The sequence below is a fragment of the Sinohyriopsis cumingii genome, chromosome 16, assembly GCF_028554795.1.
Source record: "Sinohyriopsis cumingii isolate HCF-2022 chromosome 16, ASM2855479v2, whole genome shotgun sequence".
Lineage (NCBI taxonomy): Eukaryota > Metazoa > Mollusca > Bivalvia > Unionida > Unionidae > Sinohyriopsis > Sinohyriopsis cumingii.
In genome coordinates this window covers 76,354,385-76,373,782 of record NC_142976.1, presented here as the reverse complement: position 1 = coordinate 76,373,782, position 19,398 = coordinate 76,354,385, and the positions used below count along the sequence as shown (strand labels likewise).

General features: G+C 34.8%; 1 protein-coding gene and 1 long non-coding RNA gene across 2 annotated transcripts in view; one reads left to right on the top strand and one right to left on the bottom strand.

Moving 5' to 3' along the window:
- Positions 1 to 19,398, top strand: part of LOC149780835 (uncharacterized) — a 209,644-nt gene that overhangs the window by 67,410 nt on the left and 122,836 nt on the right. Inside the window, exons 19-20 of the mRNA XM_089936236.1 lie at positions 1,908 to 1,977; positions 11,281 to 11,922. Coding sequence (XP_089792362.1) covers positions 1,908 to 1,977; positions 11,281 to 11,922 — 712 coding nt within the window. The remainder of the gene's footprint in view (positions 1 to 1,907; positions 1,978 to 11,280; positions 11,923 to 19,398) is intronic.
- LOC149780836 (uncharacterized) lies at positions 8,654 to 17,578 on the bottom strand. Its single transcript, XR_016415153.1, has 2 exons — positions 17,370 to 17,578; positions 8,654 to 9,295 (listed from the first exon to the last, which is right to left on the bottom strand). It is a non-coding gene; the product is annotated as an uncharacterized LOC149780836 (long non-coding RNA).

The following is a 19,398-nucleotide window of genomic DNA, read 5'->3' as shown; positions in this document are numbered from 1 at the left end:
CTTTCTATTATGTATCCAGTCATAATTGTTTTAAAGAACTTGAAGGATTGGAATGAAATTAAGTGTGAGGCTTTACAGCAGAAAGACTTGTGTGTCAAGTTTGATTTTCACTGTCTGCCATTGAACTTTTACAGGGTTTTGGCCTGCAATTTTCTGCTAAATAACCTCTGAATAACTTAATGAATTGAGTGGTCTCTAATTTTCTCAGCTTTACATATCCCTGAAATCTCACCTCTGTCCATGTGGGTTTGAGTCTTGGGCTCAGCCATCATGGGTATGTGAAAAGCTTGCTAATAGCTCTTTTTCAGTAGTTCTTCTTGGGTCCATCCTCCAGCAAATATACTGGCCACCATATATAGCCTATTATGTGCTAAAATATGGTGTTAAGCCCACAACAGTATTAGCAACTTCATGAATTGAAACCAAATGCTTTATATTAAAAAGACCCAAGTTAGCTTTGAATGTAGCTCCAAACGCTTTCTTGGGTTAGGGCTTCTGTTTGATTTGCATAAAATTGACAGGGGTATATGTGTTGTTTGGATACATTTCCAGAGATGCCAACCATTCTGATTTTGGCAGAATCATTACTGTCTTTAATCTCAATTAATGGCATTACGATTGCTTCTTTCAGATTCCAGTTGTTAGGTCAGGTATAATTTTATGTAGGAAAGCCTCAATTTTATCACCAGTGTATCTCTCTGAACATGTACCTAATAACTTGTTTCAGAAAAACAGTCAAATATTTTGACCAGTCAGAAATCACTTCTGCTGAAGGCTATCCACATCTCATTATCTCAAACTGAATGAGACTATTGTAGCCTAATTGCCATATTGCATGGAATTCAATATAGATTTGTATTCTGGCACCCTGCCTTCTTCACAACATTATTACAGTAAAGAAGGCTGTGTGCCAGACTACTGATGCTTAGGTACATAACATAGGTACTGTATCTGCCAAGTTGTCTATATACAGTCTACATGCCCAGAACTTAAAGCACCTGTTGAGGATTATAACTATAAAAAAAAACTGCTTCAGAAATTCTAAATGGAATTCAGAAGGAATCAACACTGGACAAGGACTGTGCCTTTGCAATCTTTTCTTAATGGAAAGCTGGCTGTTTCATTCAAACACCTCTTCAAATTAATAATGCTTAAAATACATTGTAGGCAAAAGTTTTAAATATTCGTGCTGTTATGTTATGATTCCTGTGATGGCTTTTCTACCTTTCTTGTTTCTTTACATATATTATCAACTGCCTGTAATCAGGATTCTTGAAGACAGTTGAAACTTAAATCCTTCTTATTGTCATGCATTAATTTAGCTTGACAAAAGAAATTAACTTAAACATTTAGTAAAAAGTCTGTTTAGTTCTTTTTACTTTTCTTTCCTTTTGATGAAGAAAGCTGTTTATATTTAAGTAGTACCTGTATGTATTCATTAGAAATGGCTTGTAGTATTATGATATACAAGAAAATTAAGTGCTTTGCGATGTTTTTACATATTTATTCTTGTTGATATTTTAATGTACCATCTTGACTCGATTACAAGTCCAACCCATCTGCAAAAACAAAGACCCTGATCTGTCGTTGTATAATGCACATGTAGATCTTAGTGTATGTTGTTTATTCTACTGATTAATTCTAACAAACTGCATAGACCCAGATCTGCTGGCCCCTTTTGTGAAGGCAAATCTGGGTCTGTGCAGTTTACAGTTGGATCCAACTTTTACACAAGTATTTATGGTATCAGATTTTCTTTCTTTATATACTGTACACATTGATCATGGCTATATGATATATACTGTGTTGAATGCATATCGATGGCACACAGTATCAGCTAAGATTTTCCATTATTTAAAATTCCACAAAATCTAAGTCTACCATGTTCATTCTGCATATAATTTCAGGTGAACAGCATGGACCCTGATTTGTCATTTATAATGGATGGAAAATCTGGGTTAAAGCTTTTTGCAAAGGGTTGGAGTGGTGAATACTGCATTCTGTTTAATCACTTGGACCTCTAGACTTTTGATGATGACTTTTACATGATGGCAATTACCAAAGTAAGATAATGCTTAATTTTACATGGATAACTCTTTGTTTCAATTTTGTTATTGTCTTTTCTGTAAATGAAGTTCATACCAAATGCATTATGATCACAACAGACAGACTACTTTTTAAAAAAATGTTCTCTTTTTCCACATCTTTGTTTTTATCGTTATAATGCAAAGATGATTTCATGCATGCTTCGCTTGAAATTCAGTTTTGCATTGAGTCTGCCTCTAAATATAGTAGTAAAAAATGTATAAAAAATTAATTACCTTTTTTGGCACTAAACTGAACATGATAAGAATTTAAATGTTTAACAACTTAACCATCATCATCATCATCATCATCATCATCATCAAAATGTATGACATCTAAATGGTTTCTATAACAGTACTTAACTGGTCTTTACAGAATGTCACAGAGTAAGTACCCTGGCATAAATGCTATCAAAATGTGTTCAAATTCACCCTCCAAAATATGGCAGCTATGATGTAAAAAGGGAATAGCTTTAAACAGCATCTCAAAAACTGCTTGACTAAATTGAATAGCATCCAGCCAGTCCACCAAAATAGAGAACCAGTGGTCAAAGGGAAATATGTTGATGGTCAGAGCATTTCCAAAATACAACTCTGATCAGATGCATTTTCAAAAGCAGACCTGTGTCTATAGGTTTTTAATTTGGGTGCATGAAATGCACAGATAATTAACAGTATTGTAATTTGTATTAATAGCATGCAGACACCAGTTTGTCTCTTACACAATCACCAGTAGTGTGCTGACACCATCATATCTTATAAAAACCAGTAGCATTCTGACACCTGTAACAAAATTACCAGTAGCAAGTTTAACACCTGCATATCACATTTACAGCTGCCATTAGTATACTAATACCTGAATATCTTGTACATGATTGTCAATAGCATGTTAACACCTGCATATCTTGTACATGATTGTCAATAGCATGTTAACACCTGCATATCTTGTACATGATTGTCAATAGCATGTTAACACCTGCATATCTTGTACATGATTGTCAATAGCATGTTAACACCTGCATATCTTGTACATGATTGTCAATAGCATGTTAACACCTGCATATCTTGTACATGATTGTCAATAGCATGTTAACACCTGCATATCTTGTACATGATTGTCAATAGCATGTTAACACCTGCATATCTTGTACATGATTGTCAATAGCATGTTAACACCTGCATATCTTGTACATGATTGTCAATAGCATGTTAACACCTGCATATCTTGTACATGATTGTCAATAGCATGTTAACACCTGCATATCTTGTACACAATCACGAATAGCATGCTTATACCTTCATATCTCGTAAATTGCCAATATTAATACCTGCGTATCTTGTATACAATCACCAATATCATATATAATACCTACATATATATGATCATCATTAGCATGCTAACACCTGCAACTTCAGAATTTTCGAGTCTTGACCAGTGTTTTCCTGCCGTATATGTGTGTGTGTGTGTGTGTGTGTGTGTACATAATGCTGTCCTGTGATTGGAACTTTTTTCTTCTTTATATCATCTTTTCTTTGATTCCTGCTGGTTTTGATCATGCTTTGTGTTTGAATGCTGTACAATTTTCTAAAGGATTTAGAAATCCAGAGTTTATATTCAGTTATGTGCCCTTTTTAAGTGCACAATTTCTGCCAGTGTGTTCCTGATTTCTACCTGTGTGTTCGTGATTTTTACCAGTGTTTTCATGATTTCTTCCTGTGTTCCTGATTTCTACCAGTGTTTTCCTTTTTTCTACCAGTGTGTTCCTGATTTCTGCCTACTGTGAATACTAGTTAAGCTATTCTACAGTTTTTCATTTTGTTATCCATCATTTTATGTCCTTTTTATGTTCAAGTTATTTTTAATTTCTGATTATTTGAGCTTTAATTTGTTGAGAAAGACAGTCTTTATGAGGAGAGCACTCTAGGCACCTGCATAGGTAGGGAAATGTGTGGAGATCTGTGCCATACAGACATTATCGTATATACTTACTTAAGGTCAAAAGTCCAACTTCAAACTGCACAGACCCAAAATCTGCCATTGTAGTTTGCTGGCAGATTTCTGTCAATGCAGTTTGTTAAGAGTAATCAGTAGGACAGATATCATAGATTCTGATCCGCTGGTGCATTATGCAACAGCAGATTAGGGTCTATGTTCTTTGTAGTTGGACTCAGTTTGTAAGTGTGTATATACAGTGTAGTGGCATTTATGTCATATTGGCATAGGGAAGACTAACCAAGACATTAGTGTCAAGCAGTACATTAAGATCATCTCACAACATTTGTACTGTATTTGCATCTTGATTTCTGGGCATTCATGTCATATAGGCAATGGAGAATGTATGGAAATGATTTCTTGGGATTATAACATTTTTTCATAGTGGAAATGAATATTGTATTGGAATATGGTGGAGACGATCTCAGGGCATTTGTGTAACATGGGCATCATGTTGAAACCATATCTGAATATTTGTGTCATGACGATTGTTTGAGAGAATATCATGGTATCCATGTCATCATGGCATTGTATAGAAAATATCATTAGGCAGTCATTCTATATATATATATATATATATATATATATATATATATATATATATATATATATATATATATATACACACACACTGAAAAGACTGGCTTAGGATAGGGTCCATTATCCAGAAGCCCACAATTTAAAGCTCTTACAAGCATTTGTGTTCACATTTTATCTTTTAGTCAAATGTGCCTTTATGATGTACCTTTCATTGCATCTGTCAAATCTGTGAAATTCATTACTAATATAGAGGCATTTCAACTGGAAAATACCTCAATTTTATATTGTAATGATTTCCCTTGAGAAGCTAATTCAAACATGCTTGCTTTTTTCACGTTTTTTTTTAGCCTTAGAATGTTATAGATTTTACTGAGTAATAATATAGTTGCAATATATGTTGTAGCAGATTTCTTTACATTGTCATTTTATGGTCCTTTTTCACATTTTGACTTTTTCATGTTATTTTGTATGTGAACTGCCAAATATAATGTCTTTATAGCCCTTTTCTTTTACTCAGCATTTTGTATTTAATCCTACATGATTGTAGTGTCAACATTGCAGCATATATATAATGTCATGTTAATATCTATAGATAAAGTCCTACAGTGCAGATTGTATCATCATGTGATGCCTGAAGTTGATCAAGCAATGTGTGTACTTAATTGTAGGTAGGACAGAGTGATGTTTACCATCACACCCCTAAATTTTGCAATTTTGTTTAATGAAAGCTAGATAAAGCTTGTCTGCAATGCAAAAGATGAAATAACTTTGCTTCAATCTTTTAGCCAAGTTTACACCTATGAGAAAGATTATTTTTCATGGTTAGATTTTAATTTTATTTTCAAACAGTCTAATAAATGCATTTCAGTAAAAGACACCTTTGATGGAATCACACCCCTTACAAATTTTGTTCTAACTTTAAAATGGAGTTGTAAATCTTCAAAGGACATTTATTTACACAACATTTACTTTTGAAAAAAAAGGCCAACATCAATGACCAGACCACCTAAAGTTTCAGTTACATAATTCAAACTAAGAATGTTGCCAAGAGAATTAAATCCAATCATCTAGTGGACCCATGCTTATATTTGATTAAATGGTTAAATGGTCATCAATCTTGTCTGCTACGATATAAGCTCGTTTATAAGTCGAGACAACTGCTAACTGCATAGACCCATCACATAATGCACCAGCGGATATGGGTCTGTGCAGTTTGTTATGACTAATCAACGGTAACAAAACAGACCCTGATCTGCCTGCACATTATGCAATGGCAGATCAGAGTCTTTGCAGTTTGCAGTTGGACTCTACTTAAAGGTGAGCATATAAAGTTGTAATCTTTTGCTAACATTCTTCTCTGCTCTCAGTTGGTTTTTGAGTTTTATTCCACATGATCCCATTGTCTTTATGTATTATGGGTTAATTAGTTATTTCAAAATTGTAATTATTTTCACCAGCTGTTTCAGATTGTGATTTTGCATAAAATATGGTTTTCTGAATATTTTAACATTTAAAATTGATACCTGACACATGTCCAGATGTGTATATACTATATTTCACAAATTAATATAATACAAATTAAATTTTCGCTATCAAAGAAATGTTGGATGACTATATTTACTCAATTATTCATCAAGTCCAACTGCAAACTGCACAGACCCAGATCTGCTGTCATATAATGCACAGGCAGATCTGGGTTTGTGCAGTTTGTTCGGAGTAATCAGCAAAACAAATAACATAGATCCTAATTTGCCATGGCATTTAGCAGATCAGGGTCTATGCTGTTTGCAGTTGGACTTGAATTATAGGCAAGTATATTATGGTAATTTGGCAAGAGAAGTAAATATGTGAAAATATAATTGACAAAGAGTGTTGAGGTTGGCTTTGATGATTAGTAGTTTAAAAAAATATTTAATGTCCCGAAGATTGAGAATTTAGTATATTTGCAAACTTTTGATATATAAGGATGATTTGCAATAGCAGTTAGCTGCAGGTTCCTTACTGTTACTGTCTCAGTACGTGTATGGAGGATTTTTGTCAAAGCCATTTAACTGGAAAACAAGACAGCAGTTTGAGTCACTTTTCTGATGGCATTGTTGCCATCAAAGGGTTTTATGAAAACTTTGGTTACTTTAGAAGTTTGTCAGTTGCTTATTTTTTTTAACATTCTCGTTGATTTCGTTTATACTTTGATGCTCTGTTATGAAGCCACAAGAAACCTTCAAATTCCTTGGACTTGTGGTCTGGGTCACAAGCTTCACAGCAATGCTGTTGGCTCTGCATACATGTACTGGCAATTTTTTGGGGTTTAAAAAACCTAATAATTAAGTAAAGTTTGATCTCTGGGCCTTTCTAGACATTATTGTCATAAGCAGGAACAGCACACATGTATATTGCTTTTTATTCTTGTTAATTTCTAGATTTTTCAAGTCACGCATATTTTCCAAACTCAATAGCTACGTCCTGAATTCTGAGGTTCTAGATTCATTTAGCATAAGTCGAAATGATTCTGTAGAATATTGTAAGAAAGTTTGTAGCTTGCTTTCTGTCCATTCCAGTTACCTCAGTCTTATAAATTAACAATCCCAAACTCTTTTATATCCACTCAACTAAGGCCAACCTGTGACCATCATGCAAGGTCAAGCTTGTTTGAAGTCATGACTAAGTTACCTATATTGTCATGAATCCCATATTTTGGGAGGAAAAGTTATTAGATGGGGTCTGATAGAGTCAGGAGGTTCTGCCATTAGGTATCTATATACCCCAGTCCTCCCTCTGAGAATTGGACAAAGATCATGGGCATGTTCCTTTTAAAATGTTGCTCAAGTTTTCAGCATAGTTTCTTTTTAAGGTCACGAGTCCAAAACCCCAGGAGGGTACCTAATATATTTGGACTGGAGTATCAGTAATTATGTCACTTCGATATTTATGTACCTTTCCCTCAGGCAAGGTCAATTCCATTTAAAAGTGAAATATGTATCTTTATGAGATGGGCAACAGGCAAGATATCTGATTTCATTGGATTCTGTTTTGCACTTCTTTATTTAAATTATTTAATTCAGAAATATAATAATTACTTTATTTTTTGTTAATTCAACTAGCATTAATGCCAAGTTTGCTTAAGGCTTGGTTCTTTATGTGTCATCCATGTACAGAGTTGCTATTTACATTGTTCCAAAAACACTCAACAGAATCTGACAATATTTTACAGATGAACCTCTTTCAAACATGTTCAGTTATTGCAAATTTGCCTTTAAATGTGGCTGATATTAATAAAAACAGAAGTAAGAGAAAACTTTGAATAACTTCTTCTCAAGAACAGATTGACAGAATTTGATCAAATATCAAATTGTAACACCAGCATGAAATTTTCAAGTTATTCATATTATGCCAATCCACTGTCAAAACTGGCCACCATTGCTAAAAAAAGAGAATGAAAAAATCTTAGTGACTTCTAAAGAAAAATCCACACTCAACAGAATTAAGTCAAATTTCACTGAAAGCATCCTGGTGTAAAGATCTTTAAAATATGCTCTAATGATGGGGATTACAATCAAATTTGGTCACTTACTAAAATTAGAAACACCTTTAGATGACTCCTTAAAAACAACTTCTCAGAATGTGGTCTAATCTGACAATGTTTCCTTGCTTGAAAGTCCTTCACATTTATATAAATGATGCTGATTTCCCATCTAATGTACTCCTTCCTGAATATAGAAAAAAGTAGCTAAATAACCTATTCTAAAATAAAAATGCATAATGAAGAATTCAGACCTATTTGATGGAAAGCATCTGATGTGGATCACCATCATACGTGGCAACTGTTACTAAAAACAGACAAACATGTAAATGACTTTTCAAAAACAATCTGATCAAATCTGACAGAAAGTGTCCTGCTTGAAGTCCTTTCACATTTATAATAAAAAAACATGCACTACGGGATTTTCCCTTCAGAGAAAGCATCCAGGTATGGAGAACTATCAATATTTGACAAATGTCGTTGATGTGTAAAAAACAGAAGAAGAAAAAATAGTGAAATGTTGAAATGATTGTTTACTTTACATATCTAATCAAAAGCATTGGAAGAAATTTAAATAAAAAAGAAATCCTCTACATCCAGTTTTTGACAGTTTCTCTTGCATTTGACTATCGGGCAGATGTCAGCCAAGTGAGTGATCTCAGGTCCACTTGAATCTCTTGTTTTGTCCATAAGTGAACACAGTTCAATTACAGCTTGTGCTAGGAAGGTGATAATATGACTGAATACAGCTGTCAAGATGTTTAAAATTATATTTAAAATGGCATAATTATACATGTTGATCTTCATTGGTTTTATTGAGATAAAACTCTTATTCTAACTATACAATTTCTTTTACTTTATTCATTCTTTATTGAATAATTTTCACACTTTTAAACAATACAAGCGATCCGCAATAGATTGGTCAGTTCCATAAATTTGTGAGAAGTAATTTTAAAACTAAAAGCTTGACTTCACTTTTCACTTAAAGTGGTACAGGATTATAATGAAGTTTAAATTGATAAAAGATAAAGCACTAACATATTCACTTTGCACTTCTAAGGTCCCAGGTTCAGTCATCCATTCTAGCATGAACTGTAGAGTATGAGATCGCCCTTTGATCTGTGGTTTTCTTAGGATTTTCCAGTTTTCTCACCTCACCTACAACAGTGAACCAACATCTGAACCATCAAGATATTATCATACCAATTTAAAAGAATTTGTAATGCAATTAACATTAAATAAAGATGGCACTTCCTCATTATAGTGCTGTCTGTAGTCGTAGAGGATACCACATTATAGCAAGATAGCCTTATAATGAAGTACATGATTCATATAATTTAATACCATATAATGAAATAGGATTAATGACCATACCCACCTTATAACAGGAACTGTGTCATAATGATCACTACATGGTTAAGACTTGTTAGTCTGAATTTCTTCTGACCCTTGACGCCCCATTTTTTATATTTGGACATTTATGTTGGGATGCATTCCTTATACCTGAACATAAATGTCCAGATATCAAAATGATGTGTCAGGGGTCAGAGGAAACTCGGACTAAGACTTGTTCTGCTAGGTGGACTGTAGTCTGAAATTGTACATTTATAACAAGTGCTATTTGTAGACATCTGGTGATGCAAATGAGACAGCACATCACAGTAACAAATTGACAGATAGTGAGAAGCAAGCAATAATTCAGTTAGCCAGGTAAGATGTTAGTTGGGGGAAAATATAATTAAAGGAATGTAATGTTCTGCAATTCAGTCATGTTTTACATTATTTTGCAAATTGAGAATGAAATAACAATGTTCACACAAAGTGCTTGAGTTTTGATAGTTCCTTGAATTTGAGAATGGCTAAAAAAAAGCTGGAAAAAGTACTTGAATTTCAAAACATTCAGTATTTCATTCAGTAATACTTATTTATTGATTAAATATTAAGAAAAAAAGAAGCAATCTGTTAAGAAAGTTAGAAATCTGGTACCCTGAAACTTTAATAAGTTAGTGTTCAGTTTAATAAGTTAGTGTTCAGTCAGAAGAAGACAAAAAGGTGGAGAACAAATTGTTGCTTTAGGCTGCTTACATGCTCAATAGATAGAACTCTTGCCTTGTTTTATATCTAAAACCATTTTTGACCCACTGGGTAACTAAGCTCTATCAAATGTCTTCAGTTAATGTCAATTTGATATGAAATATGGCTGCTGTTAACAAAAACAAAAAAAAAAAAAATTAAAAAACTTCTTCCCAAGAACTACTCACATAGTTTAATCAAAATATGAGAAAAGTTTTCTGGCGTTAAACTCTTTTAAATTATATAAATGATGCCAATCCACTGTCAAATACTAAAAATCATAAACAGAATATAAAAATATAAAGGAAGAAAAAACTGTAAGTGACTCTCAGCAAAATTCACCTAAATTTTACTGAAAGCATCCTGACATGAAGATCTTTAAAATTTCCTCAAATGATGTGCATCACCATCAAACTTGGTCACTGCTACTATTGTCCTAGCTTGGTATTTGACACACACACACACACACACGCACACACACACACACACACACATATATATACCTTTGTATAACCTGCAACCATAGATAGATGAACTTTTTTGTGTATGTTCACATTGTCTACCATTACTGTTTTTAGAAGGACCGAATTCGTCAATGCTCACACGTGGATGACGAACGATACTACAACTACTACATTTTCACTCACCCACCCAACATGCAAATTTGTATTTACGCTATCAAGTCAGTCGGCCCCGGTCCATATTCATCCCTCTGCATCAGTTCAAGTTAGTCACCCTGCCTCCACTATATTCCGGCTGGCAACCGGCAGATTTGAATTTTGAAGCCAGGTACTTGTGAGCTGGATATGCAATGGTGTGAGGTCCTGAGGCTGAATGCCACAATTGTCAATTTCGAATGTAGCTCACATGACGTCAATTAACTACCGGTATTCAGGCTCGGTACACAGTGCTTGTGCGCGTAGGCTGTCTATAGGAGCTGTGCCTCAACTACAGGCTACATAAACACGGACATTTCTAAATAATCTTGTATTCTCTTTAATTGTAGATTCGAGTTTAAATGATTTCTTTCTGTTTAATTTAAAAAATGCCGAAACGAAAGTCTTACACAGCCGACTTCAAGCTAACTGCCATTGTGTATGCTGAAGTGCATGGCAATAGAGCCACAGGCAGAAAATTTGATATTGATGAGAGTGTAATCCGAGGTTGGAGAAAAGAAAAAGGAACGTTGGAGAAGATGAATCCACGAAAACGTGCTCGTCGCGGACCTAAAGCAAAATGGCCTCACCTTGAAGCTGACCTGAAGCAGTGGATCGTGGCCCAGCGGGAAAACAACCGACCAGTCTCGACAGTTACCATCAAACTGAAGGCCAAACTCATGGCGGCAGAGAAGCACATTGATGATTTTAAAGGAGGAGTGCATTGGGTATATAAATTTATGAAGAGGAACCAATTGTCAGTCAGAACACAAACGACCATCGGCCAACATCTACATGAGAATTGGGAGAAGAAGATGGATGATTTTCGTGAATTCGTCGCCAGGGAAATTCAGAAGCTTGACCTTCCCCATTCTGCCATTATTAATATGGACGAAGTACCGATGTGTTTCGACATTCCGGCAACAAGGTTGGTGGATGAAGCCGGTGTTAAAACCGTTAAAGTGGCAACAACCGGGCACGAGCGAACCTCTTTCACGGTTGTACTGGCTTGTGCTGCAAATGGAAATCCCGAAATGTTGATTTGGTCCCGATACCGTAAGTTGTTGTGAAGTCACCATAGTAGCCATAATATCCAACCCTAGCAAAACAAAACTAGAACAATATATAAGTTATGTAGTTATGTTTTTCAAACAATATATTGAAATATTATTACGTGTAAAAAATTTGTGATATAGCCCGCACCCTTATATAACCCGCACCCCCCTGCGGGGTTTGTAAAATCTGGTATAACCCGCAGGATATATGTGGGAAAATACGGTGTGTGTATATATATATATATATATATATATATATATATATATATATATATATATATATATATATATATCTTTCCCATCAAGTGTGCTCGTTACTAAAAGTGGAAAAACATTTCAGAAATGTTGCGTAACACGGAATTCAGCCAAATTTGACAACATGCATCCTGACATGAAGATCTTTCAGTTGATGTGGATCACCATCAAACTGTTACTAAAACTAGAAAAACCTTCAAATGACTTTCTCAGAAACCACTAAGCAGAATTTGACCAAATCAGACTGAAAACATCTTAGCTTGAAGGCCTTTCACATTTATAGAAAAACATTTAAATTGTTTCCAAAAAGTGCTTAACAAAAGTTTATGAACTCATCAGAGAAATGATTGTGCTATAGAGGCCTTTCAATATTTGACAAATGATGCTGTTGCGCCATCAAATATGGCTGAAGGTATAAAAGACAAAAAACTTGGAGAAGAGTTGAAACAACTATTGTCATAATATATCCAGTCAAAAAGCATAGAAAGAAATTTCTATGGAAAACCATATCCATCCACATTTTTTTGTTATTTGCTTTTGCATTTGATCATTGGGCGGATGTCAGCCAGGTGAGCAATGTCAGGTCCACTTGAGCCTCTTGCTTCATAATTAACTGGAAAATCCAATTACATCATCTGCTTAGGACAGTACCAATGTATAATTTTGGTCATTCAGTTTCTTCATGCATTATTAAATAATTTCAAACTTTTAAACAGTATAGGCCATCCACACAGATTAGTCAGTCTCATTAATTTTTTTAGTTAAATATAACTTTTCTTTAAAAAAGCTAAACATCTCTTCTCAATTCTCAGTTCAGTTGTCAGTTCTAGCATGTACTATGGAGTACATGATTGCCCATCAAAGATCAGTGGGTTCTCAGGGTTTTTCAGTTTCCTTTACCTCAGCTACAGTAAGCCAGCATACGAGTCATCAAGATGTCATACACTAATTTGATAGAATTTGTTATGATTTGATGATAAATAAATAGCAGTATCATATTTGCCATTTTAGATTTCACTTACTGATTTAGGATGTCTTCTTTTTCACTGCAGAACTTGGCTAGTGTAAGTAATTTTACCCTTCAGAAATATAAACAATTTTGTGAAGCAAAATCTAGCATAAAGCTCCCCATGTGTGAGTCCCACAGGTGAAGTTTCTGTGATATGCCTCAGTTGGGCTAATATGCACTGGCAAGGATTATTCACTGCAACTATACTATATGCAAAAAAAATCCTTTGTGATAATATATTGAACCAAAACATTACAACTATATGATTTTTGATGGTGACTATACTATATTCTGCTGAGATTTCCTTTGTGTGAAAATATTGTGGCTATATTATATTCCGTATTTTATTTCTATTTACATGAGACTATATTATATTTGAGAATTACTGCATCATATATTATATATATGGCAACATCTTCACTGTATACTCTTTTGAAAGGATTTTTGAGTATATCTAATGCAGGAATCAGATTACATATACAGTGGAGTGTTTTAACATCACAAAAAGTCACTATTTTATTGCATGATACAGATTTGTCAAAAAGAAGCAAAATATGTATCTGGAGTATCAATATGTATCTGGAGTATCTTGGTAAATCAATTGATTGTATTGGAAGAATGACATAAACTCGGTCAAGCTTATAACAAAAAACCAGAAAAGTTATTGTATGATATTGTGCAAGAAAAACTGTGCTGATGTTAACTGAGTCACCCAACAAAGTGTAGATATTTATGACACTGAAATAACTAGTGAAGACAGTGATGAAAGTGAAGATTAAATTAATTAAATAGATACCTCCAGCATTAAAAGATATGCAGATACCAACTGAACTTACACATGAGAAATATTTAAAAACTGAAAAGTCTAAGTGGCAGATGTAATGTCAAGAATTTTGCAGAGAGATTCACATGGAAAGATGAAAACTATGGAGTCAATATACAAACACTGCCAGATGTTGGAGATCATTGGATGTCATTGTATACACAAGTCAGACATTTACAATTTGGTATATTACTTTATACTGTCCAGCACGCAGTGATATGGCTAAATATTGGTTTGAAGACAATTATATTTAATCATGAAAGCTGTTTGATGATAATCCTACATTGATGCACCTTGGTGAAAAAGTGTTTATTAGTAACAGCGCAGAGTTTAGATAATACTATCAGACAAAATGTGTTTTACAGCAAATGACTGCGATCAAATATTATTCACTGAGTGTATACACACCTATATATTTGATGAGGATAACAGTCTGAAGTCACGCACACCATAAGAAGATAGACAGTTATTTCTATTATATCAAAAAAATTAAATGGCACTTGGACACAGTGAGTGCAAAGGTGTATGTCATGGAAAATATGAACTCTGCAGCAAAACATGCCATTGTGAATAATGCAGATTGCATTTGGTCATGTTAAATTGGTGTTTGGCCATGTCTTCATTTTGGAATGGGAATACATTTTTGTATAATCAGCTTTCCTGACATGATGCAGATCTTTGCTTGACTATTGCGCACTCTGGCAACGACTCAGCAGTGTAACAAATATAATGTGTTTGTGTGTGATATAGATTTTTAACATGGCTTTAAGAATTTGAGTCATATCGCTACGATGTCTGCAGTGTGGCAGTTTATAGTGATGTGTAGCACTGGGGCATCATGCCTTAGACATGTAGCATCATTTCCCTATCAGTCGCATTATCCTAATACTAGCATCTTACTGCTGAGCACCAAGCAAGATAGCTGTTAATATCATTTTTATAAGTCTTTGGTATGACTTGGCCAGGGTTAAAACCCGTGACCTCCTGCATCCAAGGCGAATGGTCTAACCACTTAGGCCACCAGAGCAATCAACAAATATAGAACCAAGCTTATAGAAACACCTGATGACATCACCACTGTTGAGGAAAAAGATACAGAACTCTGTGAAATAATAATCAGAATTGAAGCGATTTCAATTTCTGATCCTGGTATAGTAAAAAATATTTGCAGTTCCATTCATGGATCCATAGGATACAGTAATAACATTAAGAAGGCTAAAAGAGTTCTATTTTCTTTTATGTGAAGGATCTCTGACATGTACGTGTAATGTCTTTGTGAGCAACTTGAATTTGCAAACATTCAGCCAGTGTGATCCTGCCAAAGAAACATAGGATGGATTTGTATCATTGCACCAAGGCAAGTTTGTCCCTGCTTGACACCAAGAAGTGGATATCACCCAGTGTAATCAATACTTATGCATATAGGCACTATGTGATTCTGAATCAACCTATGATTTTAGAATAAACATCGGAGGTAGTTCTGTATCCTCAGGAATGACTTGTAATTCCTCACATAAATGCTCTCTTTGATAGTTTTGCTGCTCATTCTCCTGCAAGTGTGAGTGATCGGTGTTGGCTGTCCTCGAATATCAATGAGGCACAAAATCATGAATTTATCAATGGACCATATCGGGAGAAGAGCACCATGCTTTTTGCCTTCAGTCTCCCTGGGTGCATACAAATACCTAACAAAATTGTTTCTGAGTGGGGCTAACACGATTGATTGTGAAACTTTTGTGGATAACGATGACAATCTTAGGTCTTAACCAAATTGTGATTTTTCATCATTTAGTGCTGCTATGAAGAAGCGAAGCATTGTCACCCACTTTCAAGATCATTCTGTGATCTGAGACCAAGCAGTCGGTCTGGGTACGATTAATAAAAAATACCAGCACGTAGTGATGTCCGAGTAATTATTCTGCAGGTGTCCAGTTAAATCATTCCTCAATGGCTTGATTGCAGTGTATGCCAACATGTCCAGGATGAACAAGCACCTTATGTTTTGTCAACAATGCAGTAATGACTACAAGAAATTTTTGGCAAACTGGTATAAATATGTTTAAGTAAATCTGTGACATCATTGTCTCCACTTCCTTGTATCTGCTCGCAACATCTACAGTGGTTAACACATATTTGAATGTGAGCCCCCATGCTCATGTGGAAGAAACAAAAGATCATCCTGATGAACTTCATTGGTGGCCTTTATACCAATCCATCCACAGGAAATATTCCTTGGTACTGGTAGGTAAAATTGCTATAATGCTTGTTTAGCAAGCCACTCTTGAGCAAACTTTTGCCATGCTCTTTAAGTTTTCAAAGGCAACTTTGCTCTTCCAGTAACTGCATGTACTGAAGTATATCACAGCCAGTTTTGTTTTGGGCCATCCATTTAGTACGTACGCAAAAATCTGGCAAAGCTTGACCCCTCCCCTCTTCCCTGTACATATGCATACTTTTTTAATATAAAACCCCACCTGCATATGTATGCTTGACGCACACCCCCCCCACCCCCCCGAATTCTATAGAATGGACTATTTTTAATCCACACAGAAACAGTCAAGGATTAATAATATTAATGTGTTTAATAAAACAGTCCACTGAAGTTGAATGTCTGGCTGCATCAAAGAAATAAGCTGTGTAACTTTAAAAAGTTTGTGTAGTGTCTGCTAAAATTCAAGTGCCGATGAACCCAGTTGAACAGATTACATATTAGACAAATTATTATCGAGGTTTCACACACACACCCCATTTCCTATGCATACATACATTATCAGCAGACTCCCTCATACGCAAGCGTATGCATTTGGGGTTAACCACCCTCGATGTGTACATACTAACTGGACAACCCCTTATCCCCACTTGCTCCACCTATGCTGTTATCACATTAGATTTCCTTGCTACCAAGTAACCTATAGCAACCCTTTCAACAAGTAAATCATGCTCATCTAGGCTAATCCAAATCATCCAGTTTTCACACTTCTACTCATACTCTCTGCTGAATGCCAAGCTCAGTCACTTTTTTCCAATAGGCATTAGAATACTCTTGCACTTTCTTCATATTCTCATGTGAAAACAGCTTGTTTCTCCAGCATATAGTTGTATATCTTATTACAGTTGACTGCATCCTAGTGGCCTGCTTAAAGATGCATATCCAGAAATGAATAACAGTTGGTAATAAAATAGCCTCACGTGTCTGGAGCATGACAGCATTTTTAATATATAAGCAAGCAGAATGTTGAGAACTGAAGTACTGAAATGACATGTAAGTACCCCGCATTCAGTTCAGTCGCTTGACATGTATTTTGTAGTATGACATTGCAGTTACATGCTTGAACAGTGATATAACTGGTTCTGATCTTACCTGTTGAAACTCAAAAGTAGTACAAAAGCCGATGTTTGCATCAGACATAGGCATTGATGAAACAACTGGAAGATGACCTGCATTCAGTTTGGCTAGTCAAGCATTAAAGACCTCAGAGATCAATTTACAGTTGAGGCTTAAGTTACCTGTAAACAAACTACATTAAATTCAATATTTGTTTGATTATCGCTATCTTCATATAATGTGCATTGTTATACTCTCCTTAAGAGAGACTCAAGGGAGAATAGTCCTTGACTAATGAGTCACCCTCTATAAATTTAGCATTATTATTATTATTATTATTAATATTATTATTGTTATTATTATTAAGAATTAGTCACTAAAATTTATTTGAAGCCAACTTAGAAAATCTTTATACAATAACATTGAGCTGGACATGTGCAAAGCAACTTCCGTGACACGTAGCATATTCAGAAAAGGTGACCTTACCAACATTCTTTGAAAGCACTATACAAGTATATGGTAAGTATTGTGCAGAACATGCCAGTAATTATGAGAATAAACTAAACAGAAAAAGTTGTATATTGTCAAGGGATGGGCTGACTGGTACAGGATAGCTCTTTAAAGGTTCCCTGAGTTTTGTGGGCCCTATCCCACTGTGGGTGAGGTGGTGGTGGGCTTGGGCTAGAATGCTAGGTCACCTTGGAAAAAAAATTCATTTTGTATCTGCTGTACTGATTGACTGGTTTGCAGCAAGCCAGTCCCCAGAAATTCGAAGCTATTGCTTTTGGCAGTAATGCTGAAATTTGTGCAATTTTACCATTGAAAACCATGAAATACTCAGTAATGATTGTGTGAAACTCCTTGGAGTATATTGACTATGTAAATCAACTCAAGTGCATACCTAAGATCTTTCAGAAAGCATAAGGACAATTAAATATCTTGGAATGTGTCAACCACTATTGGTCCATTAGTACTAAGTTACTGGTCCTCAAATGCTTTATTAGGTCAAACTTTAATTATTGTCCCATGATTTGGCATTTCTGTGACAAAATTATGACAAAATGGCGTGAAAAAAGAATTTAAGTATAAGGCTTTATTTTTGGATTTGGATTTTTAGTTTTGGATTTTGATGATTTTAATAGCTCATATGGTTCTCTTTTCAGGAAAGCAGATTGTTCTACCTTACATATTAGTAGGTTAAGATACATGGCAACCAAAGTATACAAGATGCTTCGCAAGGAAAGGCTTGATTACTTGAATAATCTGGTTACATTCAAATTAACAGCTATAATTTTAGATACCAGGAGTTGGTCACAATACCAAGGGTACAGACTGAAAGGAACAATACACTTTTTCAAAACTTAAGGCCCCTGCAATGAAGGAGTCTGCTAAATGAATTAAGAGCAGTATATTAATTGAAAATTCTACAGACTGATTTGGACATATTTATGGCCTCTATGTAAATGTGCTTTTTTTCAGTTTATTTAGTGGTCATTATAAAAACAAAATTATTTTGAATACAGTGATATACAAGTCAACCTCAGTTCTCACTCTGAATAATGAACAATGTTTATCCTGACCAGCCTACTGTATCTTCTTTGTCAGTTAGAAAATTACCTGAAAGTTAGTCTCAAAATTGTTCTTTTTCTCGAAAAGTTAATTTCTTGTAAAGAATGATACCTTTTTGAGGAGCTAGTGGAGAACTTTTAGAAGGCCACAAAATGGCTCAACAAATTCATTTATTTTTCTTTTATAGGGACCAATATAACATTTTTGTTCTCTATCAATATCATTGTTAATATTATTGTGCAATTTATGCTCCCTTTAATGATGAATTGACTTTTCTCTGAGAGGAGTCGGATCATTAGATAAATGGACCAGACTTCATGACATTGCAAACTGTATAGCCAAATGCCAGAAACTTGTACCATTTTCAGTTGGGCTGGTGCCTGACTGAAAGAGTTTAGTCAAGGGCAAATGCAAATTTTCAATTTCTTTCATAAGATTTATGCACTGCATATTTTTCTGGTACTTTCCTGTTCTTGGTCAGCCTCTTGACCGTCTT